The 25,402-nt window shown below is 38.0% G+C and overlaps 1 protein-coding gene across 5 annotated transcripts in view; it reads left to right on the top strand.

Annotated features, from left to right (window-relative positions):
* The first annotated feature begins 12,495 nt into the window (after positions 1 to 12,495).
* SLTM (SAFB like transcription modulator) overlaps positions 12,496 to 25,402 on the top strand; it is an 81,298-nt gene continuing 68,391 nt past the window's right edge. For all 5 annotated transcript variants that reach the window (XM_049613704.1, XM_049613705.1, XM_049613702.1 and 2 more), the window contains exons 1-2: positions 12,496 to 12,753; positions 13,720 to 13,807. In XM_049613704.1, coding sequence (XP_049469661.1) covers positions 12,592 to 12,753; positions 13,720 to 13,807 — 250 coding nt within the window. In that variant the 5' untranslated portion in view covers positions 12,496 to 12,591. The remainder of the gene's footprint in view (positions 12,754 to 13,719; positions 13,808 to 25,402) is intronic.

Here is a 25,402-nt window from a genome sequence, read left to right as displayed (position 1 = left end):
AAAAAAAAAAAAAAAAAGAACTGGAACAGTGTAAGAATATACGTTCACACCACATCTATACACCATCGCTCTAAGGTCCGAGTTAGTGAAATAAGGGAGAAGAGAGAGAGAGAGAGAAAGAGAGAAATGAAAGTCATATGGAATGGAAAAAAAGAGTTATTGTCTAACTAGAAAACAAAAAAAAGAATCTAAAAAAATATTGCTATCACATGTAACTTTCAAAAGGTATCAGGACACAAGATCAACATGCCATAATCTATTGTTTTCTGTATACTAATGACAAATAATTGAAAAATGAAATTGGAGCGCCTGGGTGTCTCAGTTGGCTATGCATCCGGGTTCAGCTCAGATCATGATCTCCCAGTTTGTGAGCTGGAGCCCCGCAGTGGGCTCTGTTCTGACAGCTCAGATCCTGGAGCCCCCTTCCAATTCTGTGTCTCCCTCTCTCTCTGTCCCTCCCTTGCTTGCACGCTCTCTCTCTTTCAAAAATAAACATTAAAAATTTTTTAATAAATAAATAAAAAGAAAAATATAATTAGGAAATCATACCATTGGGGTGCCTGGATGGCTCAGTTGGTTAAGTCTCCAACTCTTGGTTTCAGCTGAGGTCATGATCTCATGGTTTTGTAAGTTTGAGCCCTGCATTGGGCTCTATGCTGATGACATGGAGCCTGCTTGGGATTCTCTCTCTCTCTCTCTCTCTCTCTCTCTCTCTGTCCCTCCCCCACTCATGCTGTCTCTCTCTCTCTCTCAAAAATGAATAAACTTAAAAAAAAAGAAAATCATACCATTTACAAAGGCATCAAAAACATGAAATATTTGTGATGAAATCAAACAAAATATATGCAATATTTATATTTTGAAGGTTATTACCCATTGCTGAGAGACAGTAAAGAAAGATTGAACTAAATGGAGAGAGAATATCATGTATATGTTTGGGAAGGCAATATTGTTAAGATGTTAATTCTCTCTGAATTGATCTTTAGTTTCAACACAATTCCAATTAAAATCCTGTAAGACCTTTTGTAGTAATGGAAAAACTGATTCTTAAATTTATATGGAAATGTAAAGGATCTCAAATAGCAAAATGATTTTCTTTTTTTATTTTTAATGTTTTTATTTATTTTTGAAGGAGAGAGACACAGCATGAGCAGGGGAGGAGCAGAGGGAGGGAGACACAGAATCCGAAGCAGACTCCAGGCTCTGAGCTGTCAGCACAGAGCCTGACGCGGGGCTCAAACTCACAGACCGTGAGATCATGACCTCAGGTGAAGTCAGACACTTAACCGACTGAGCCACCCAGCCACCCCAGCAAAATGATTTTCAAAAAGGAGAACAAATTTGGAGACTCACAATAATTTCAAGAGTTATTACAAGGTTACAGTAATCAAGACCGTGTGGCAATCCTATAAGGATAGACACAGCTAATGGAGCACAACAGTGTCCAGAAATAGATCAATTGAGAAATAGATCAATTCAATAATGTTGCCAAGATAATTCAAGAAGAATAGTTTTTTCAACAAATGGTGATAAGACAATTATACTTCCACATGCGTTAAAATAAATTTTGACTGTTACCTGACACCATATAAAAATTAACTCAAAATGAATCAGAGGCTTAAGAATTAAAAATTAATACTTTTGGAGGGGGCGCATGGATGGCTTAGTTGGTGGAGATTGCAACTTTTGATCTCAAGGTTGTGAGTTTGAGCCCTATGTTGGGTATAGAGATTACTTATTTAAAACCTGAAAAAAAAACCTTAATACTTTTTTTTTTTTGAGTTTTGGATGACCTTTATTTGTGTGTGTAATTTTTTTCTCCCAGCTCAGCTATTTATTTTAGCATTTTAAGTTTTATTTTTAAAAAATTTACATCCAAATTAGTTAGCATAGAGTGCAACAATGATTTCAGGAGTAGATTCCTTAGTGCCCCTTACCCATTTAGCCCATCCCCCCTCCCGCCCCCCTTTCAGTAACCCTCTGTTCTCCATATTTATGAGTCTCTTATGTTTTGTCCCCCTCCCTGTTTTTATGATTTTTGCTTCCTTTCCCTTATGTTCATCTGTTTTGTCTCTTAAAGTCCTCATATGAGTGAAGTCATATGATATTTGTCTTTCTCTGACTGACTAATTTCACTTAGCATAATACCCTCCAGTTCCATCCACGTAGTTGCATGTGGCAAGATTTCATTCTTTTTGATTGCTGAGTAATACTCCATTGTATATATATACCACTCCTTCTTTAACCATTCGTCCATCAGTGGACATTTGGACTCTTTTGATACTTGGCTATTGTCAATAGTGCTGCTATAAACATTGGGGTGCCATGTGTCCCTTCGAAACAGCACACCTGTATCCCTTGGATAAATACCTAGTAGTGCAATTGCTGGATTATAGGGTAGTTCTATTTTTAGTTTTTGAAAAATCTCCATATTGTTTTCCAGAGTGGCTGCAAAAACCTTAATACTTTTAGAAGAAAACATCAGAAAAAATTTTGGGGACTTTGGGTTAGCCAAATATTTCTTACTAAGATGCAAAAAGCATGAATCATGAAAAAAATGATAGACTGGACATCCTCACAGTTTAAAAGTCCTGTTATTTAAAAGCACCTCTAATAAAATGATAATATAATGTAGAGACCAAGAGAAAATATTCAAAAGACACATATATAAAAAAGGACTTACAGGCACAGCTGGGTGGCTCAGTTGGTTAAGCGTCCAACTTCAGCTGAGGTCATGATCTCATGATTCATGAGTTAGAGCCCTGCATCAAGCTCTGGACTGACAGGTTGGACCTCAGAGTCTGGAGCCTACTTTAGATAATGTGTCTCCCTCTCTCTCTCTGTCCCTCCCCCATTCTCTCTCACTTTCTCTCTCTCTCTCTCTCTCTCTCAAAAATAAACATCAAACATTTTTAAAAAGGATTTATATGCATACTATATAAAAAAAAAACTTAAAACCCAGTAATAATGAGACAACTCAATTTTTTAAATGAGCAAAAGATTGGAACAGACATCTCCTCACATACAGATGGCAAATTAACACATGAAAACATGTCCAAAGTTATTAGTCATTATAGAAATGCAAATGAAGACAATAACACTACATATCTACTAAAATGGTCAAAATATAATAGACTGATCATATTAAATGCTAATAAGGATTTGGAGCAACTGCAACCCTCAGATAGTGCTGCTGGGAATGCAAAATAGCATATCAAGAAAACAGTTTGGACCTTTCTCCTGAAGTTAAATATACAAGTATATTTAACATACCACCCTTTTTTGGTATCCACTCTCCCCCAAAATAAATACATATGTCTACACAAGTACCTGTATGTTAATATTTACAGTTGCCTTATTCATAATGGTAACATTAAAAACACCTCAAATGTCCATCAACTGGTCAATGAATAAACAAATTGTGGTACAACCATAGAGTGGAATACTACTCAGCCATTGGACAAAAGGAAGTAATAGTATATACAAGAACATAGATGGATTTCAACAGCATTAAGCCATGTAAAATAAACCAGAAACAAAAGGCTTCATTCCATATGATTCCATTTATATGGCGAACTGGAAATGGCAAAACTATAGACAGAAGTTGGATCAATGGTTACCAGCAACTGGGAATTCACCAGTGCTCTCTTCCAGGACCTGTATGATCTCATCTTTTATATTAAAATATCTAATCCATTTGGGATTTATCATGGTGTTAGAAATTGATTCACTTTAGTTATTAAAAATCCCAACTTTTGATCAGACATCATTACATACCTATTAAAATAGCTAAAATATTAAAAAGTAAAAGTACCAAACACTGGCAAGAATGTGGGAAATCCAGATGTCTCATAAATTGCTGGTGGAAACATAAAATGGTAAAGCCACACTAGAAGAGTTTGGCAGCTTATTAAAAAATAAACATGGCTTTTTGTTCTCTACTTTTGGAAGCTCTTTTTATATTAGGGATACTAAGCTTTTGTTTTTGACATGCCATTCACACTCCTGGGCATTTGCCCCAGAGAAATGACTTAAGTCCACACAAAAACCAACTGTGGTATATTGGTATGATGGAATACCACTCAACAATAAAATGGAACATACTGTTAATACACGCAACAGGTTGGATCTCAAGGGGCTTATGTGGAGTAAAAAAAAAAGATATTTTCAATGGGTCACATATTGTATAATTCCGTTTATGTAGCATTCTTCAAGAGAAAAAATTAGTGGAGAATTAGTGGTTGCCAGGGGTTAGAGTTGTGTGGGTGGGGGAAAGGAGTGAGTGTGACTATAAAGGAGTGGTATGAGGGAGATATTTGACTTTTTATAATGTTTATTTATTTTTGAGACACAGAGAGAGAGAGGAGACATAGGGCAAGTGGGAGAGAGGCAGAGAGAGAGGGAGACACAGAGAGAGAGGGAGAGCAAGCTCCAGGGTCTGAGCTATCAGCACAGAGCCCAATGCGGAGATTTGTGGTTCTGCAAACCGTGAGATCACAAGTCAAAGTCGGATGCTTAACCGACTGAGCCATCTAGGTGCCACAGCAATCTCAACTTTTGAGGTGCTGCTTAAATCTTTTTCAATTTCCTAAATTTCCTTATGGAACTCAGCCTGTTTCTGGATTTCTGCTCTTTAGATTGGTCTGTTTGTCGACTCATTAGTCAATACCAATTATTTTAACTATAAGTATTTTATGTTTTAATATCTGGTAGGCCTAGCTCACCTAATCATTGGTGTTCTTTTTCAGGTTTTCTAGGTGATTCTTGCTTGTTTCTTTTTCAAAATTAACTTTTTAATCAACTTGCCATGTCCCAGAAAAAAGGATTTGATAGTACAGGAAATGATACAGTATAAACTTGACATCTTTATGATGTCAAACCTTTTATTCAGAAAATGTGGTGTATCTATTTAAGTCAGCTTTTGAATCTTTCAAAAGTGGTTTATAATTTTCCTCATATATGTATTGGATATTTCTTGTGTTGTTTAAACTTAAGTATTTTCTTTTATAGGGTGAAGAAATTCTACCAAGTGTTCTATTTGGCCTTTGTTTGCACATATGAAGCTATTCTTTTAAGTTCATATATTTTTAAGAGAGAGAGAATGAGAATGGGAGGAGGGGCAGAGAGAGAGTTAGAGAGAATTCCAAGTGGGCTCCTAGCTGTCAGCAAAGAACCTGAAACAGGGCTGGAACTCATGAACTGATTATGACCATGAGCCAAAACCAAGAGTCAGACACTGAACCAAATGAACCACCCAAGTGCCCACTATTGCTATTGTTTTTTAATATTCATTTTATAGCATGGGTTTAATGGATACAAAAAGAAAATAAGAACAATGGCTGGGCACTTGTTATATGGTATATAATTTTACATAAGTTATTTAATTCTCAAAATCAGACTTGGAGATACACAGTATTTCCTTTTTTTCAAGATTAGAAGATACATCTATAAACCTCAAAAGTAGAATGTGAATCTATGCTAATATGGCCCTAAAGCCCATGCTTTCAATTTCTAATCTCTTTTTCATGAATATAATCTACATGTAGAAATTTTGGAAAACATAAATATACAGATTTAAAAATTATTATAAGGTGGGCATCCATAGAACTACCACCTGAATCAAGAAATAGAATATTGTTAGCATTTGAGAAGTCGTGTACAGCTCTTCCCAATCACAACCCATACCTATTGTTTAAACCTAAGCACCTTCTCGACTTTTCTGGCAGTGACTTCCTTGGTTTCCTTTATATATAGTTTTACCATTTCAGTATATATTTCTAAACAACATAGTTTTGCCCATATTTATATTGTGTTTGAAATGGTACAGTATGTATTTTATGTTTGATTTATTCCAACATCATTTTTGTTGGATTTATTCAGATTGTTGCATGAAGCTATATAATTACTTTGTGATAATTATTGTTTTAAAAATTTTTTAATGTTTATTTATTTTTGAGAGAGAGAGAGAGAGATAGAATCCAAAGCAGGCTCCAGGCTCTGAGCTGTCAGCAGTCAGCACAGAACCTGACTCAGGGCTTGAACCCAAGAACTACAAGATCATGACCTGAGCTGAAGTCAGATGCTCAACCGATTGAGCTACTCAGGCACCCCTTGCATTTTTTTATTTTAAGTAGGCTCCATGCCCAATATGAGGCTCAAACTCATGACCCTGGGATCAAGAGTCACATGATCTACCAACTGAACCAGCCAGGAGCCTCAGTTATTTTATAGTATTGCTTTGTATGAATATGCTACAGTTTATTTACCCATTCTACTTTTAATTTGATATTTGTTGGATTTCTAGTTTGAGGCTATTACAAATTCTGCTGCTATGTGTATTTGTTTCACATGTATTTCTTGTTATATACTTAAGATATATCTCCGTCAAAGGATATGTGATTCTGTAAATTTGTTAGATAATTCTAAACTGTTTTCTAAAGTAGTTGTATCCATTTGTACTCTCACTTACTCTCAGTTCCAATTACTGTATATCTTCGCCAACACTTGGTATTATCAGTCTCTCTGATTTAGGCATCATACTGGAATATAAAGAGATATCACTGTCAATACATAATCTCCTGATTACTAATGAGATTGATCACTTTGTGTGTGTGTGTATGTGTGTGTGTGTGTGTGTGTGTGTGTGTGTGTTTATGCCATTTGACTTTTTGGTGAAGTATGTTTTCAAGACTTGACTATTTTTTTCCTACTTAATTGGTTTCTTAATGTGTAGGAGTTCTTTGTAGATTCTGGTTATGAACTCAGAATTTGTTTTATGTGTTACAAATATCTCCCACTCCATGTCTTGCCTTCTATTCTCTTAATGGTAACTTCTGATGAGCAAAAATTCTTAATTTTAATGTAGCCAAATGTATCAATTTTTTCCTTTGTAGTCAGTGCTTTTTGTGTCCTCATATTTTTTTTCCTAGTCCAAGGTCATGATAATATTCTCTTAATATTATCTTTAAGGAGAGACAATCCTGAAGAATGGCCCTCAAATCACTGAGTTGGGGGGTGCCTGGGTGGTTCGGTCGGTTGAGTGTCTGACTTTGGCTCAGGTCATGATCTCACGGTTTGTGGGTTCGAGCCCCACGTTGGGCTCTGTGCTGGCAGATTAGAGCCTGGACCCTGCTTGGGATTCTGTGTCTCCCTCTCTACCCCTCCCCCTCTGGCGCTCTGTCTCTCTGTATCTCACAAAAATAAACAAAAATGTTTTAAAAAAATCATTGAGCTGAGACAACAGTCTTATGCTTTGGGCTGGAATTTACACCACTGGCTCCCCTGGTCCTCAGGCCTTCACACTTGGGTTGGAATTATACCATGGACTTTCCTGGGAATAAGGCCAGGAAATCTTCTTGATCCATAGATTCAAGACATTCAACAAAACCCAAGTAGGATACATTTTTAAAATCCACGCACCAAGACACAACTCCAGATTGCAGATGGAATATCTTGGGATTCCTTAGCCTCCATCATTGTGTGAGATTATATATATATATATATATATATATATATATATACACACACATACATACATATATATAATCTCCCTCTCTTTCTCTCTCTACACATACACACACACACACACACACACACACACACACACACACAGATATTCTCCTACTGGTTCTGTTTCTCTGAACCTTAATACACCAAAAACCTAAAAGTAATCACATTAAATATTAATGGATGAAATATTTCAGGTAAATAATTGCCAGTCTAGATTAAAAACAACAACAACAACTGTATGTTACTTAGAAAAACACATTTTAAAAATATGCAAAAAGATTAAAGGCAAAAGTTTGGAAAAAGACACACTTTGTAAACACTAACCAAGAGAAATCTGGTATAGCATTTAAGCAAAATAAAAACCACTAAAGATAAAAGGCTCACTTAACTAGTGATGAAGGTGTAAGAATTGCATATTTGTATGTATCTAATAAAGTCTTAAATTACATAAAGTCAGGGGCACCTGGGTGGCTCACTTGGTTGAGCATCCTACTTCCACTCAGGTCATGATCTCACAGTTTGTGGGTTCGGGCCTTGCATCAGGCTCTGTGCTTGACAGCTTGGAGCCCGGATTGTGCTTCAGATTCTGGGTCTCCCTCTCTCTCTGCCCCTCCCACACTCACACTCTGTCTCTGACTTTCTCAAAAATAAATAAACATTAAAATACATAAAGTCACATTTGATGGTTCCACAAACAAATCCACATTCTTGTGAATTTTGTTTTGTGTGTGCAAAAAGGTGATTTTATTAAACCATGAGACAGGGCCCATGGGCAGAAAGCTGCACTGGGGTTGTAAAGAGTGACTCATTATATACTATCTTGTGAAATTCTTAACACATCTCTCACAATAATTAATGTAACAAGAGACAGAAAGTCAGTAAGAAAATAGAAGATTTGAACTTTATATTTTGTTGAGCATTTTTGTTATTTTCAGAGGGGGTATTTATCTGACTTACCTCTTCTGTCATTACCAGAAGCTATACACTTTCCATTAAGAGAAGGACACAGCAACAATTCAACAGCTGTCAACACTAAATATCTCGGTCAAGCAAAGATATATTTTTTTAAATGTTTATTTATTTCTGAGAGAAAGAGTGAGACAAAGCGTGAGTGGGGGAGGGCCAGAGAGAGGGAGACACAGAATCGGAAGCAGGCTCCAGGCTCCGAGCTGTCAGCACAGAGCCTGATGCGGGGCTCGAACTCACGGACCGTGAGATCATGACCTGAGCTGAAGTCGGACGCCCAACCGACTGAGCCACCCAGGCGCCCCAAGCAAAGATATTTCAAGATGACAAAGATTTTAAAGCCTACTTGAAAGTGAGGGTAAAAAAAAAATGATATTGGCCAGGAGGATGATAAGCAGAGACTAAGTTCTCTCCACAAAGAAACAAACAAAACAAAACAACAAAAAAACAGAATGAACAGTAATAATTGGAGCTTAGCATTAGGAGGAAGGAAGAAAATTCTCTTTGGGAATGGAAATAAACTTTGGTGGAAAATAAGATGTTATAATAAAAAAATTGCAGTGGATTTGAAATCATCCTGAATCTTCCTTTTACTAACTCTACACTCTTGGACTAGTTATTGACATTTTGAATCTCAGGTTATGCTTCCATAAAATAAAATCATTCTACCTACCCCTATAAGGGTTAAATTTTTCTATAATAGGTTCTCAGAGCACTGTACCTATTTTCCTTCAAGCAATTTATTACTGAGTGTCTACACTGTGTTAGGAGCCCATACAATGGTGAACAAGAGAGACTAGGTAATCATTATCTTCCTAGAGTCTGGCATGCTTGGCAGATAGCAAATATTCAATATGTATTTCTTTTTTTAAATGTTTTTAATGTTTATTTATTTTTGAGACAGAGAGACAGAGCATGAACAGGGGAGGGTCAGAGAGAGAGGGAGACACAGAATCCAAAGCAGGCTCCAGGCTCTGAGCTGTCAGCACAGAGCCCGATGCGGGGCTCGAACCCATGAACCATGAGATTGTGATCTGAGCCAAAGTCGGACGCTTAACTGACTGAGCCACCCAGGCGCCCCTTAATAGATGTTTCTTAAAAGATGAGCTTATATGAAAACAAAACCCATAATGAGTGCAAAAGAATTCGATAAATGGTAATAAAATATGTTATTATTACCTTTTAAGTAGTGTTCTTCTACTTCTTTTTTTAAATGTTTATTTATTTTGAGAGAAAGTGTGAGCTGGTAAGGGGCAGAGAGAGACGGAGAGAGGGAATCCCAAGCAGGCTCAGTGCTGTCGGGGCAGAGCTGGATGGAGGGCTCCATCCCACGAACTGTGAGATGATGACCTGAGCCAAAATGAAGTTGGATGCTCAACTGACTGAGCCACCCAGGTGCCCCTTAAGTAGTGTTCTTGATGCAGAAATAAGTGCACCATGTTCCTTCATATAAGTATATTTCATTAGAGATCAAGACTGAAAAAAAAATACATCATACTAAAGAAACATCCATTTAAAGTGAATTATTTAGGGGCACCTAAGTGGCTCAGTCAGTTAAATTCCAACTCTTGATTTACGGCCCAGGTCATGATTTCACAGTTCCTCAGCTGAAGCTCCACATTGGGCACTGCGCTGATAGTGCAGTGCCTGCTTGGGATTCTCTTTTTCTCTTTCTCTCTCTCTCTCTCTCTCTCAAAATAAGTAAATAAACATAAAAAAATAAAGATGAACTATTTAGAAAGTAATTTCAAAAACCAAAAATCATACGTTTAATGACAAAATTAAATATTCTATATGTTAAAAGTGCAAAAATATTTTTCCTCCATTTTATTTTCTATTACAAAAAATTAGATTTATGTATTGTCTATAAATAACTTCAAACTTATAAAAATAATTTAAACAGTGTACTATTAACAACTTTATACCTTTCATTTACATTTCCTAATTATTAACATTTTTGCTACATTTGTTTCCCTAATTATTAACAGTTTGCTACATTGAGTTCAGTGATTTGTAACACATCGCTACATTTGTTTTCTCCCGCAACCATTTGAAAGTAAATTGCAGATAGAAAGATACTTCTTCACGTCTAAGAACCTCAGCAAGTATCTCCTAAGGACTAAGACATTCAACATACCCACGATTTAACACTCCAGATATTTAATATTGGCACAATAACACAGTCTACTATATAAATTTCCCAACTGTCCCCAATTTCCCAATTGTTCATTTAGTAGCTTTTTTGATCCAGAATCCAAACAACAATCACAGACAAAATTTATCAAATCCCTTTAGTCTTATTTCCTACTTTTACTTTTAAGATACTGCTTTTTGAAGAATCTAGAGCTTTTATTTTGTTGAATGTCCCACAACTGTCTAATTGTTTTGTCACGATGAGATTCAGGTTAAACATTCTTGGCATTTGGGCAGGTGATGTGTCCTTCCCAAGTGCCTCAGATCAGAAGGCATAGATCTCCATTTTAAGATAATTCCATTATTAAATTGTTTTTAAAGACTTATTCCCTTTAACTATCACATTAGCTTTTGATTAGTACAACCCCTCTGTACAAGTATTCACAAAAGGTGGCAGCCTTTTCTGAATCTTTTCTGGTCTTTTCCAGTGGGAAAGACACTGGAATGAGATCTTAGGTTTAGTGTCCATTTGGCCAATGATTAGCGGTGGGCACCTAGGTAACTTTCTTAAAATCTTTATTGAGAGAGAACTGAGAATTGTGCCAGATTTCTAAAGATCCTTTGAGTTCTAAAATTCTGTGACTGTGAATCAAGCTGTACGAGAGACAGAACTGGACTTGGAATCAGGAGACCTGGATTTGAGCACCGGTTCGGCCACATACCAGCTATGCGAACATGCACAAGCCATTTAATCTCCCTAAGCCTCGCATAGATTTCACCCCGCGGAATTCGGAAGGATTAAGAGGGTTGTTGCATGTCAAAGCGCATTATAGACTGGTAAGAACTACCCGAATGTCAAGTATTATTTTATGATGTCCAGTTTTTCTCCTTTTTGTTTAGTCAACCAGAGAAAAACAACATAAAGTGAGACAGACCTCGTCAATTTAAGTTTTAAAACCAGAAAATGCCAGTAAAAGTCCTTGTGCGTCATAATCAGTGTGTGGAATGTATAGAACAGTTTTATTCCACACCTGCTTATGCTTTGATGATAAACACTGACTAAAGTTACAAAGAGGTACTCACTTGTACAGGCCGGTCCCTCATAAGATGGTGATTGCTCTTGGGATCCCCAATTTGGCGGGGACTGTATGAGAATGGTCACGAGTACTTATAAACTAACTTCCTCACTCGGTGATCACTTTGGTGTTGAGCCCTCAGGTCCACCGGAGAGGACGGTAACCTGAGGCCAACGCAGAGGGGAAGTTGTCCTGATTTTCTAGTGAGTAGGGCAGCCCTGAAACAAACGAAGCCTCCCGGGGCTGAAGGCATGTTTCCTCCCGAGCCAGTTAGTGGGACCTGTCACCCAGGCCACCCTCAGAGCCCTCTATGTTCTTTATTTTCCAAAACTGCCCCGCGGTTTCTTTCCGGTCTTTTGATTGGAACTCGGGGAGCCTAGTTCTTTAGTGCACACTGGCCCCATTTTTTTCGATTATTCAGCAGGTCTGATAAAGTATCTCTCTGGAGGAGGTTCAGGGCGCGCACACGCCCCTCGGTCTGTGTTGAGTAACACGCGAACTATCTATGCCGCGAAGTGCCTGACACTATTGTTGCTCAAGTCTCCAGACGCTGCCAGAAAATGGCTAACGAAGAGGCGGGAGAACCGCGGCGCAGCGGACGTTGGTGCGGTTGGACGTGCCTGACCTCCCAGCCCACGCAAGGGGTCGCGCCGCCCAGGTGGCCGCGGCCGGCTCTGAGGAGCGCGCCGGACGCCGTCCCCTGCGCCAGTGCGCACGCGCGCCCGTCATCCGGGTGCTGGCTGCGGCTGCAGGTTGCGCTGGGGTGGCGGACAGGGGGCGGGGCCAGCGGCTCATTGTGCGCAGCGCTGCGCGGCGCCGGCGGCCGCTGAGGCCTGGGTCGAAGTTGGCGCTGCTGCCGCCGCCCTGCAGCCCACTCGCTGCCTCGGCAGCGCGCTGCTCTTCTAAAATGGCTGCCGCTACCGGTGCTGTGGCAGCCTCGGCCGCCTCGGGTCAGGCGGAAGGTAAAAAGATCACTGATCTGCGGGTCATCGATCTCAAGTCCGAGCTGAAGCGGCGGAACTTAGACATCACCGGAGTGAAGACCGTACTCGTCTCCCGACTCAAGCAGGTGAGGCCCGGCGAGGTCCGGGAAGGGGAGCTTAGGCCGCGCCTCGGAGCCCCCACTTCCGCCGCAGCCCCCGGCCGCCGGCAGCCGCCGGGACCCGCGGGGCGGCGCGGTGAAGAAGCCCCGGGCGGCGCCCGCGCGCGCGGGGAGGGTGAGGACCCTCCCGCGGCGCCCCCGCCCCCGCAAGCCGGGCTGGGCCTGCGAGGGGCCCGCGAGGCGTCCGGGACCGGCCGTCGCAGCCGTGCGCGCCCCTGCCTCCTCCGGGACGTCCCCGCCAGGCTGCGAGGGCTGCGGACGGCCGGCGCGGCCTCCCAAGGGCGATCGTGGAGACCCGGGAGGCGCTCGGTCCCCAGTCTTTGGCGGTAGTGAGCGCGTGCATTTCTTGGCCTCGGAGGGACTGGTTACTTTGGTGACTTCTGCGAAGTTACCGTTTAATTGTGCCCAACCGTTTCCTCCCCATCTTGTGGGGGGAATTGGTAGTGGGAGTTGAGGGGTGGGTCAGAGAGAGGGTTTGTTTTTCGCTGGGTTTTCAGTTTTTGCATCAGAGCAGTAATCTGCTTTTTCATCCCTGATTATCTTTCTGGTTTGAGTGAGCGGTGGAATGGTAGTACAGGAGAAATAAGGCTGCATTATAGAAATTAGGAGAGCTCTTTTTAGTTATATACTTTCATAGCTAGCAACTTTTCTGCAGTTGAGAATGTTTAGACTTTTGTTCAGTATGATAATATGTGATATTTAATTATCTCGACTCGGTAGAATTTAAAACTCCATGTGATTTTGGTACCTAATGGTATTTCCCCGTGAAAGTTTCTCACACTCGTGTAGTTTAATTGCTCTTTTTTGAAGTCGGTTTATGAAATGACTGGCAATTCTAATGTCTTGAGGCTTGAGGTTTGCTAATTTTTTTTCGTTTTTATAAAATAAGTTTAGATAGATTGTGTAGCATATTAACTTCTCTTTCTAATGTAGGCTATTGAAGAGGAAGGAGGCGATCCAGATAATATTGAATTAACTGTTTCAACTGATACTCCAAACAAGAAACCAACCAAAGGCAAAGGTTGTTACGAGTTATGAACATATTTTAAAATATATTTTGGTTATATAACTTGCCTCTGCTCTTGTGCCACTTGCCCTGTTTATATAGTGCTACTCTTTGCTATTTCCCTCTGGCACTCTGCCTTCTTGGGTCAAGGAAGAAAAGTTACTGTTGCCAGGCTCTGGGTAACTTGTAGCCCTTAAGATTTGGCTGAAGCTGACCTGAAAGTGAGACCAGTTCTTTATTGCTTCCAAAAAATTACAAAGTCAAGTTTCATAATGTTTCTTCCTTCATAGTGTGAAGACCTGAAGAATAAAATGCAGTTTAATACATGTCTACCTTGCCCCACAATTGGCAGAGTATTGATGGAATTCCTTCCAAATCTTTCACCTTGACTCCTGCTGTTTTCTCTAATATATTAAAATTTTATAACCTTTATGTTTAGTATTTTGTTTGACATGGTGAACTTAATTTCCATTTATGCTATTATACATTTCTGATTTTCAGTGAAATTCAAAAAGACCTCACCAATCATACTAACAAGGTAGGGGAAAAATCCATGATTAATTAGCTTTAAAAAAAGTTTTAAATTATAGGGATATGTTAAAGATTTTAATTTTATAACTTTTAAATTAGGCTACAATATATTTCCAGGATATGATTTAATGAATAGGTAAAAAGTGGTTTTAAATTAACACTTTGATGATATAAATGGGACTTAGGTGTTTTAAAAATATTCTGGTAATTGAAATCTTCATTTGAATAATTACAAATTTCTCCCACCCTCCCATAAGGATAGTGGTAGAGGGTGAACATGATGTGGATATCTGGATCCAGGTACCTATTTACAAGCTCCATGTAGAGTATGTCATGGATAGCTGCAGAATTTTTAAAAATCTCACTTTCCTTATTGCTTTAAGTGATCCAAATACCACTCTATCTGCCTTGAACCAGATTGACTGTAACTAGAGTGAAATAATTTAACATTTGATCTTAAGCAATCTGTAGGTACTAGGACTGGATAGATCTTGATGCCATCTCACTATTTGAGTCTTCATATGTTTGCAAGAGTTCCCCTTTTGTGCCAAAGGAAATTGATAAAGGCTAAGGAGTATTTCCTGGGTAGGATGGGAATGACAGGTGGAAATGGAGTTTAGAGGAATAACACAGTTATCTTGAAGATCTGTGGCTTTTAATGTAACTGACACAGTGTATCACTTTGAGAGATACATTTCCCTGTGTTTAGAGAAACTTGTGCTGAGGAGCGTATGCTGACAAACCAGCGGCTATTTCAAAATGAAGGATAAAAATTTTGGAAATAAAGTTTATCAGGAATTAACCATATATCTTATAGTGATTTTGATTCATGTCATTTATTTAGCACCTTGTGATAGTTTAACAGATGCCATGTATTAATCATAGTTCCACATTATTCAAGCTGATTATCGATTTTAGCATCTGAAGTAAACTGCATCTGATTTGTTCATTCTCACCTATTTTTAATTTCTCTGTGTATCTCTTTTTCAGTTATTAGGAATTTCATTCATCTAACCCTTAGAAATAATTTCAGAAGTATAAAATTTTAAGTTTTTCTTTTTTCTATATACAGTGTGTGTGTGTACATATGATCAATTCATTTTTTTTCCTTTATGTGGATTATTAGGATACTTGAACTTTAATTTTTCCATAACACTGTTGTGCAGGTGTCTTGTGGTCTTTAGTTAGAAGTTGTAACATTTAATCTTTTGTCTGTAGCAGGCTACTACTGAGTACTTAATGGGACTCATTCTAGAACATGCATGATAAATAGCTCTTATCTCCTTAAATTCCATTTATAATTGTACTAAAAATTCTATGAATTACAAAGACATAATGTAAATCCCAAACTAAGAACCTGGTTTGAATCAATGTGCAATTAAATGAAAGATGCCTATAAATAAGATTATTTTAAATTTTAAATTAAGTTTAAACATAATATTTTAAAAATTGAAATTTAAATATGGAAACTTAAAAATATCAATAACAATTTTAAAACCAAGAACTTGAGAAATTAAAGTGTTAAAGTGTTTTAATGTGGTGCCATTTTTTTCAGTCTAATTGCTGAATTACTGCATTAAGTTCTTTTTTCCAAATCGTATTTCACTTAAAAATATCTAGCTTGAAAATAACTTCATTTTGGTCATACTACCTTTCCTTCAGTGATCTGTTTCCTTTTTTTTTTTTTTTTTAAATTGGAATTTTTACTAGATCATCTGTAAGGTTCTTTGAGTTCTGAAATTTAATGATTATATATAGCCAGGAGCCAGAAGAAAAATGCTTTCTGTTCAATTAAAATAGATGTATAAGGAAGGAAGAGTAGAGCTCATAGGTGCTCAATCATTGTAAATATTCTTTAGAACAGATTATTAGAAAAGGAAAATGAAGGGATTACTCAGAGGTAGTCATGTAGACATCAGCAAGATACAGCATATAATAGCTTGTCAGGGAAAAAAAATATTTCTTATGATCATCTTAAGGTAGCAAATAAAAGTTCAAATGATGTTAAGAAAGCAAGAGATTAAGCTTAATGGACCTGGAAAATTATGTGAAATATTAAGCTTATTGTTATAAATGCAGGGTCGCTATTTCTTTAAAAAATTTTGTATGTTATAATGTTTCTGCTTAGGGGCACCTGGGTGGCTCAAACGTTCGACTTTGGCTCTGGTCATGGTCTCACGGATCATGAGTTCGAGCCCTGCGTCGGTCTCTGTGCTGACAGCTCAGAGCCTGGAGCCTGCTTTAGATTTTGTGTCTCCCTCTCTTTCTGCCCATCTCCCACTCATGCTCTGTCTGTGTTTCTCAAAAATGAATAAATGACCGGGCGCCTGGATGGCTCAGTCTGTTGAGCGTCCAACTTCGGCTCAGGTTATGATCTCACAGTTTGGGAGTTCGAGCCCCGCATCCGGCTCTGTGCTGACAGCTCAGAGCCTGGAGCTTGCTTCAGGTTCTGTGTCTCCCCCTCTCTCTGCCCCTCCCATGCTCTGTCTCTCTCTGTCTGTCTCTCTCTCTCAATAATAAATGTTAACAAAAATTTTTTTAAATGAATAAGTTAAAAAATTTTTTAAAAAATGTTTGTGTTTAGACAGAGGGAAGAGGGATCTGTATTCTTAACTGTATTTTAGAGTATTTAAAAAACGTAGTTATTGCAAGCATAAGCTTGTAATAAATTTTGATAATGTTATAGTTGGTTCTAATATTTATAAAATCTGTTTGCATGCAGTTAATATGGTGAAACAGTTTGTAGCTTATACTAATTCTCCCTTCTGAGTGTTTTTACATACAGCTCTCTTTGCTATGAACTTTTTACTAAGTAACATAGAAGAAAGCTTTACCGGGGAAATTTATTGTCCTATTATTTGGGTGTGTGTTAAGAAAGCAGTTAAACAGGTAGCGCTAACTCTTCATTAACTTGTTTTAGAGATTATAGTTTTAAGGTTTCTTTTGCTTTACTTAACAATGGCATATCGCATCCTTTTGATTTGCAACCCTTAGAGTCACCTCTGAACTGTAGCAGAAGTTATTTTATGTGGTTAATCAGTGTAGTATTCAGACGAATTGTATATAACGCAGTACTTATGATGAAACACACTTGCAATACGTGTAGTCTTAGTAAAGGTTCAAACTATTACGTGAAATCTGATTCTTTTTCCTCCTGTAGAGACAAGTATAATTTTGGGTTATAGGTTTATCCAAACACCTGATGCCTAATTTTGTGTGGAAACTACCACAGACAATGAAGTTAGTTACATGTTTACTGTGTAAAGCTTTCTGAAATTTATGTCTGATAAGGATATAGTAAACTGCATAAAATATATTTAATATAATACAGTATTCTAATGTACTTTAATTCTTGCCTTTTTTTTTTTTAAACTTAGTTTGTTGGGTGTTAAGGAAACTAATCAGAACTGTGGCATTGACAAGGGCTTTGGGGACAGGATTGTCAAAAGGATAGCCTTTTGGATACCCACTAGGCTAGAAACTTTCTGAGGGTAAGGACATAATCTTCATTTACATTAGTCTCTGTATACCTATCATAATGCTAGGCATATAATAGATACTCAGAAAATATTTGTTGGATGAATATTGACAGCCATATGATGGCTTTTTTAACTGCTTTTAGAAATGCTTATTTTGGTACTTACTTTAATTGTCTGTTTCTTTGTTGGAAGCATGTATGTCAGAGATTAATAGTGTGTTCCCTTCGAGAGGTACCTTTCCCAGTGGCAGTGGTGGCTCCCCCTTAAGCACTGACATGTAAAGTGTACTTACTCTTAGAACACATGAATCATTGCAACAGCCTTTTATTCCTTACCACTTTGTTGCTCTGTTGGAACTCCTCATAACTTTTGCTAGAATATTGTCCAGGCTTAGAAGTTGTGTATGTCATTTTTGCATCCGCAAGTCAGACCTTTTACCTCCGCCATTAGAACTTGCATTTTGTCTTACGCAGTTTATATGGTGGATTATGTTTATCATCAAAACACTTGTGTACTTTTTCCAGCTGTTTAATTGTGTCAAACATGGTGTGTATCAAGGTAGGTAGAATTTTCTAGTTCTTTAAGACAGTGTGCTTCTTCCAAGTTAGTCCTCTTCTAGGCATTCTAAATTAGGGGCAGAGGGCTTCAGACTTTAACTCCTTTTTTGTGAACTCCTCTTTCATGAAAATAAAGTATTAGTTGTCCAGGAACTAGGGGAAAAAAATATTTATTACTAGTTGGTAGCGTCCGAAATGACTTTAACGAACAGGTTGAACAATGATTTAGGGTGTAAGGGTAGAATTCATGGGTTTATTTAATTGACTCTACTATAGTTCTCATGTATATATCATATAAAAGGGCCTCAAGGTTGTGCATTTCTAGGAGTTAACCGTTCTCATCCTGAATTCCACAGCCTAAGTTAGCCATCTATGGCAGATCTGGTACCCTGGAATAGTAGTTTGCAATATAGCTTTACAGTATTGTTTTCCTGATTATTAAAGTGAAGTAATGTTCATTTAAAAAAATTGAGTAATCTGGAGAAGTACTAAAAAGTGAAAATTGCCTATAATTCCACCACCCTGAAACTATCACAGGTGTTACTTGTTTATCCAAGGTGTGTGTGTACATGTACTCATAGATTTATGTTTACGGATTTTTTTTTCAACAACTAAAATAGGCTCACATCATACATGGTGTTTTGTTAAAGGCAGATAAAATTGAAATTTTCTCTAGTCTGGAGAACCTGAAAACAGTAGTCTTCCTCGTACATTCTTTTCATTCTACCTAGCTGCTTATTTATGCTCAGTCGTCCTAGGAACTATGTTAGAGTCATTTTGAGTTTTTAAAAATACAGATACCAGGCTCCTGCCTCCTCAGAGATTTGGTTTTGGCTGCTCTGTTGGGGGCATAGGCTTCATTATTTTCTAAAAGTTCCCCAGGTGATTCTCACACAGAGTTAAGAATGGCTGACTGATCTAGACTAGAGCTTGAAGCTTGGCACCATTCTCCTTTACCTCTTTCTGTTTGGCAGTTTTGTGTACTTTACATTTTCCAAAAAACTCCACACCATTTTATTTGATTCTGACAGCAGGACTTAGAGTTAGCCAGGAGTATTTTATTTTTATTGGTAGAATAGATAAGTAACCCATTAAAAATTGAGTTACATTTTTGCTGCCTTTTAAAATCTCTGTGCGTGTGTGCATTTTGTGTGTGTGTCTTTGTTTATAGTTTAGTTATCTATAGATGACAAAGTTGACAAATTTTTTAAACTATATATTTGGGGGCACCTGGCTGGCTCATTTGGTTAAGCTTCCGACTTTGGCTCAGGTCATGATCTCACAGTTTGTGAGTTCAAGCCCCACGTCGGGCTCTGTGCTGACAGCTCAGAGCCTGGAGCCTGCTTTGGATTCTTTGCCTCCCTCTCCCTACCCCTCCCCCATTTGTGGGTGTATATGTGCTCTCTCTCAAAAATAAATAAACAATGGGGCGCCTGGGTGGCTCAGTCGGTTGAGCGTCCGACTTCGGCTCAGGTCATGATCTCACACTCTGTGAGTTCGAGCCCCGCGTCGGGCGCTGTGCTGATGGCTCAGAGCCTGGAGCCTGCTTTGGATTCTGTGTCTCCCTCTCTGTCTGCCCCTCCCCTGCTCATGCTCTGTCTCTCTCTGCCTCTCGAAAATGAATAAACGTTAAAAAAAAAAAAAACTTAAAAAAAAAACATTAAAAAAATAATGTTGGTGTTTTCTGGATTTATAATGAATAATTATCTGCAGATTAAAAAATATATAAAAAACGACCTATTGGATGGCTGCTATTAGGTCTTTTAGAAAAATTTTATTACTAAAATATTAGTCTAATAGAAGAGATGTTAAAACATTGTATGCAATTGTATGCAAACAATTAACACAAAGCATAGTCTGATTATTTTTAAATATTGCATGTGATTGGGGACAGGGTGTTGCTGGAAACATTCATGTTCAGTTTGGCTTATATTCTGATTTCCTCCCCTCTTAAATCGCAATTTTATGACTAACCATTTCTACATTTTATATTTTGTAAATGTTTATAGGGAAGAGTTGCTCAAGTCACAAAGTTTTTTGGCAAAATTACTTTAAACCTACTTATTGTGTGGAGTTTTTTGTTTTTGTTTTTGGAGGTGTTTCTGAACTTGAAAAGGAGAATTGCAAATCCTTATATGACCATTTTGCCTTTGGAGGAGAAAGCCAATTTATGACCCAGAATCCTTTATTCATAATTCTGAAATACAAAAGTTCTAAAAATTGGGTTTTTTTCTTAAGTTTGGTGGCAAAAGTGAAGCTGTTTAAGGCCTTGATTTATTTATAGTCTTGATTTATCTTATTTGGCATGAATGTGCATGTATTTCATTGCACAAATATTTCTGTGATTGGTTGGGAGACCCTGTTCCAGAAGCCACTGGGAAATTTAGATTAATAAATTATATATATACATATATATGTATATATATACATTGTACTCTTCTAAAATCTGAAAATTCTGAATTATCCTTAATTATAAAATTTAAGATCTGTGGACCTATAAACATTTATGTTGCATAAATAAAGAGCTGTTTCTAGCGTCATCTTCCTTTGGTGTAAACATTTTTACTTTGCCATTTTATCCTAGACCCTAAAGTCACACGAAGAATATTGCAGTGTTTTTATATGAAATTCTCTAATTCCAAAAATAGCCATGTGTTACTACTATGGATAATTTAAGATGTGATAAATTAATTTTACTTCTATTTGTATTTTGATATTCAGACTATCTTTACTGCTCAACTAATTTTCTAGTTTAGTTCCTCAAAGCATTAAAGTTAGGTTTCAGGGGTGACTGGCTGTCTCAGTCTGTAGAACATGAGACTCTTGATCTTGGAGTTGTGAGTTTGAGCCCTACGTTGGATGTAGAGCTTACTTAATTTTTTTTTTTTTTTTTTTTTTTTTTTTTTTTTTAATTTTAAACGGGCACCTGGTTGGTTCAGTCAGTGGAGTGTGGGACTCTTGATCTTGGCGTTGTGAGTTCCAGCGCTACATTGTGTGTAGAGATTGCTTAAAAATAAAATCTTAAAAAAAATATTAGGCTTCAATAACATTAAACTTTAAGTTAGCTCTCATCCTGGTCATACTACTTTCCTTTGCACCAGTTCCCATTTCTGTGGCACGTGCCTGAATCCTTGAAGGATTAAAGATTAGTTGATTAACTTGCTGTAGGAGTTTTGATAGCACAGGCTTAAATGAGAGAGCTATAAATGGTTACTGACTGTACAAAAAAGTGCCAAAAGTGATGTTGTTTATTGGAGTTTGAGGAGGATTTGGTTTTTCTTTTAAGTTACTTCTCATCTGTGACCTAAGTTAGGAATTCATAGAGGTACTTTGTAGCGTCATTGAAGTTGCGAATTTATAGGCCTTACTGACAGGATGGGTTTGCACATGTTTCTAGTTTGACTGGCCTGCTACCTCTTACCTTTTGTCCCCGTGAGAGCTGAATAGCAATCCAGACCTTGTTACATCCAATGTATGATTCACTCCATTATCAGTCAGGTAGCACATCTGCTCATTATATAACATTGTACTAGGTTCTGGGCTGGATGATGATCATCAGAGCTTATTAAAATGTGAGTTATATTTTATATGAGGAAAGGATGATACTTTTTTCAGTAAGGAAGAAATTACTGTATAGTTTCTAATTCAACATGTGTAAAGTAAGCCCAAAGTTACGAATTATGAAATCACTCAAAAGCTAGAGTGTAAAATTTCATGTTTTTTTTTAAATTTTGGAATTATCAAAGGTGTCTTTATATAAAGTTTGTTCATTCTAAATATACAGAACAAAAATGATGTCAGCTCATCTGTGAGACACCAACCAGAATTTTCTTATATTGTCTAAGAATTTAAAGGTCAGTTTCCCAAAATGGTAAAATTTCAGTTTTCTTAAACACCGTGTATCTATCAAATTATTGCTACGGTTTTATCACTGTATGTTTGAAAATCTTGTCCTTGTGGTTTTTATGTTTACAAGCTGATACATTAAATTTCTAGTGCTTTCATGTGATAGATCTGTTTAAAACAGTACGGGGTAGCAAAGTTGGGCCCTTTTGTGTACCTCTGCTTGTTGCCTATTTGTCATGCGGCATTTTAACGTGATACAGTAGACTTAAACATTTTATAGATGTGGCTTTGAGATCCTCTCTTTATAAGACAAGAGATAATAGTATTAACGATAGGCACATTTGTAGCTACTCAAAGATCTAATGGCTTTGTGGGTTTTGAGAAGTGGGAATATAGGCCTAGGTTTAAATTGAAGCACTACCTTCACTAGCTTTGTAATCTGAATAATTTTTCAGCAATAGTTTCCTCTTTTATAGAATGGGGATAATAGTTTCAGATTAGTTATGATGATAAATAAATACATTAATGTATACAAAACATTTATCCTGGTACCTGGACCATGGAAGCCACATAAGCAGGGATAGTGACTGCTGGTGTTATTTTTGTTGCTGTGGTGTAATTTGGTTTTCCTTTAAGTAAACTAAAGCAAGTGAAATTCACCACAGAATGTGCAAAGCATATGTAGTTTGTCATAATGCTGAAGGCTGCCGTTTTAAAGATGGTATCTTCAAACTGAGTTAATTAACCACTCCTTACTAGGATAATGTCTTTTAAGTAGGTCATAGTAAGATGTAGTGGAAAGAATTTAGGACTGGAAATGAGAAGCCTTGGCATCCTGTTCTAACAATGCTATTTACCAGCTTTGGGCAAGCTACTTAACCTCTCAGGCTCATTTTCTCTTTCATAATATTGTGATTACCTGCCCCATGTACCATATGGTGCTTAGAAAAATCAATTGAACTTTTTTTTTTCCCACATGCTTTGTAAATTGTAAAGCAGGTTATAATCATAAGGAGTAAATACTGTTTGCAAACGTTCTGAAGGAGTTCCCCCCAAAGCTCTACTCTGTAGATTACTTGGTGGTGTGTTTTGTGGTCCTCTATTTTTAAAAAGCTTTTTTTTCCCCAAAAGAAGCATCTTCAAGGTTTTTGTACTGCGGAACTTTATCAAGATGTGATGGAATGTAGTGAGCTCTTTCTCACCTCATACCATTTCTTTTCCATGGGAGGAACATCTTCACTTATTTTTTTTTTTAAATATATTAATAGATGCTTTCTGACTAGCAGACTTTGTTGTCCTTTGTAGTAACTTCCATTTTTTTAAATGTTTATTGAGAGAGAGAGCGAGCATGCATGCATGTGACTGGGGGAGAGGCAGAGGCAGAGGGAGAGAGAATCCCAAGCAGGCTCCATGCCTGAAACTCTACGCTCACATTGTTCATAACCTGAACCGAAATCAGGAGTCACTGACCGAGCCACCCAGGTGCTTCCCTTGTAGTAACGTCTAATTTCTATTTTCCCTAAAATACAAACACCAACATTGCAAATAGGAAGTGAATGGCACACAAGCTTCACACTTTGTCTTTTGAGTCACACAAGTCCTTAAGAGACAGGGACAAGCCCTCTTAGCCCTCTTTTACCTCAGTGGGTTAGAAGCACAAAAACAAACCTCCACTCTTCAAAAAAATTTTTTTTGACATTTTATTTTATTTTTCAGAGACAGAGCGAGACAGAGCACGAGTAGGGGAGGGGCAGAGAGGGGGAGACACAGAATCCAAAGCAGGCTCCAGGCTCCGAGCTGTCAGCACAGAGCCCAAAGCGGGGCTCAAAGTCTCATGACCGCCTGCTCATGACCCGAGCTGAGGTCGGCCACTCAACCAACTGAGCCACTCAGGCGCCCCCAAACCTCCACTCTTTTTTTTTTTTTTTTTTTTTTTTAACGTTTATTTATTTTTGAGACAGAGAGAGACAGCGCATGAACGGGGGAGGGGCAGAGAGAGAAGGAGACACAGAATCAGAAGCAGGCTCCAGGCTCTGAGCCATCAGCCCAGAGCCCGACGCGGGGCTCGAACTCACGGACCGTGAGATCGTGACCCGAGCTGAAGTCGGACGTTCAACCGACTGAGGCACCCAGGCGCCCCAAACCTCCACTCTTAATACTGTTTGCCACATACCTGGAAGGATCAGAATCTTGTTGCTTTTTTATCACTCCTTTGAGGAGAGGGTTTCGTATTGGAAGTACATGGAAGATAGGGGCTGTTGAGGAGACTAGGGAAAGGGAGGTACACTGACTTTTTTTACAGCTACCTTACCCCTAACCCTCTACCCTGGGGGTCACAGAAGCTTAAGATAGGTACATGGTAGTCCCTGTTTTAGGCAAAGGGAAAAGTTGATTAGTTGACCTCAGGAAAGAACATCCATTCAGATTTCAAAATAAATGCATTTTTAAAAAATTTAAATATTATAGTTCCAGCAGTTGTGTTTTTTACACTATTTCTGATGCATGTGTTAGTAGGTTTTTATGGAGCAACCTGAAAATGTGAACTTCTGGCATTGGCTTGGGGGAAAATATGTATTTCTTTAAATGTGGAAAACATTTTTAAAGTTCCAACAACTGATTTGTAAAGTTTGAAGATGCGAGTTGGGTGGAGGAGACCTGTAGTCTCTCTGGAAGCTATTAGCAGTTTTCAGTCTGAAGGAGTTTCTCCTTGCCTTAATATTTGGTTTATATTTAGGCCTTTGGAAAAATACAAAACAAGCATAAAAGCAGTCCCTGTACTTAAGGAATTTCCTTTCTATAATGGTGAAGTAAGATGTGTTTGAGAGTACCAGGCATATTTTATCAACTGATGGAGTGTAAGGTGTAGATTAAAGTATGAGTATTTTATTGCAGAGAAAGCTTGTTGAAGAATAGCACTAGGGATGGCTTTGTGGGGACATGAGCCTTGAACTTAACTATCAGATGTCTGGTGATAGACACAACACCGTTGAAGGGTGCTGCTACTTAATGGGAGAATTGAAGAGGAGAGTTTGAGTGGCATAAAGGAAAGTGTATTACGTATATCAAGTCAGTTAAGATGAAGAGTTCATGTTAGGATTATTTGTGCAGTTTGTTTTTGTGAAACAGCATGACATTCTCAAAGCTTTTTTGTTTGGGACAGCTATGAGCAGGTGGTTTATAAGCAGTTCACATTAGTT

The sequence above is a fragment of the Panthera uncia genome (genome assembly GCF_023721935.1).
Source record: "Panthera uncia isolate 11264 chromosome B3 unlocalized genomic scaffold, Puncia_PCG_1.0 HiC_scaffold_1, whole genome shotgun sequence".
Taxonomy (NCBI): Eukaryota; Metazoa; Chordata; class Mammalia; order Carnivora; family Felidae; genus Panthera; species Panthera uncia.
This window is presented reverse-complemented; position numbering and strand designations above follow the sequence as displayed.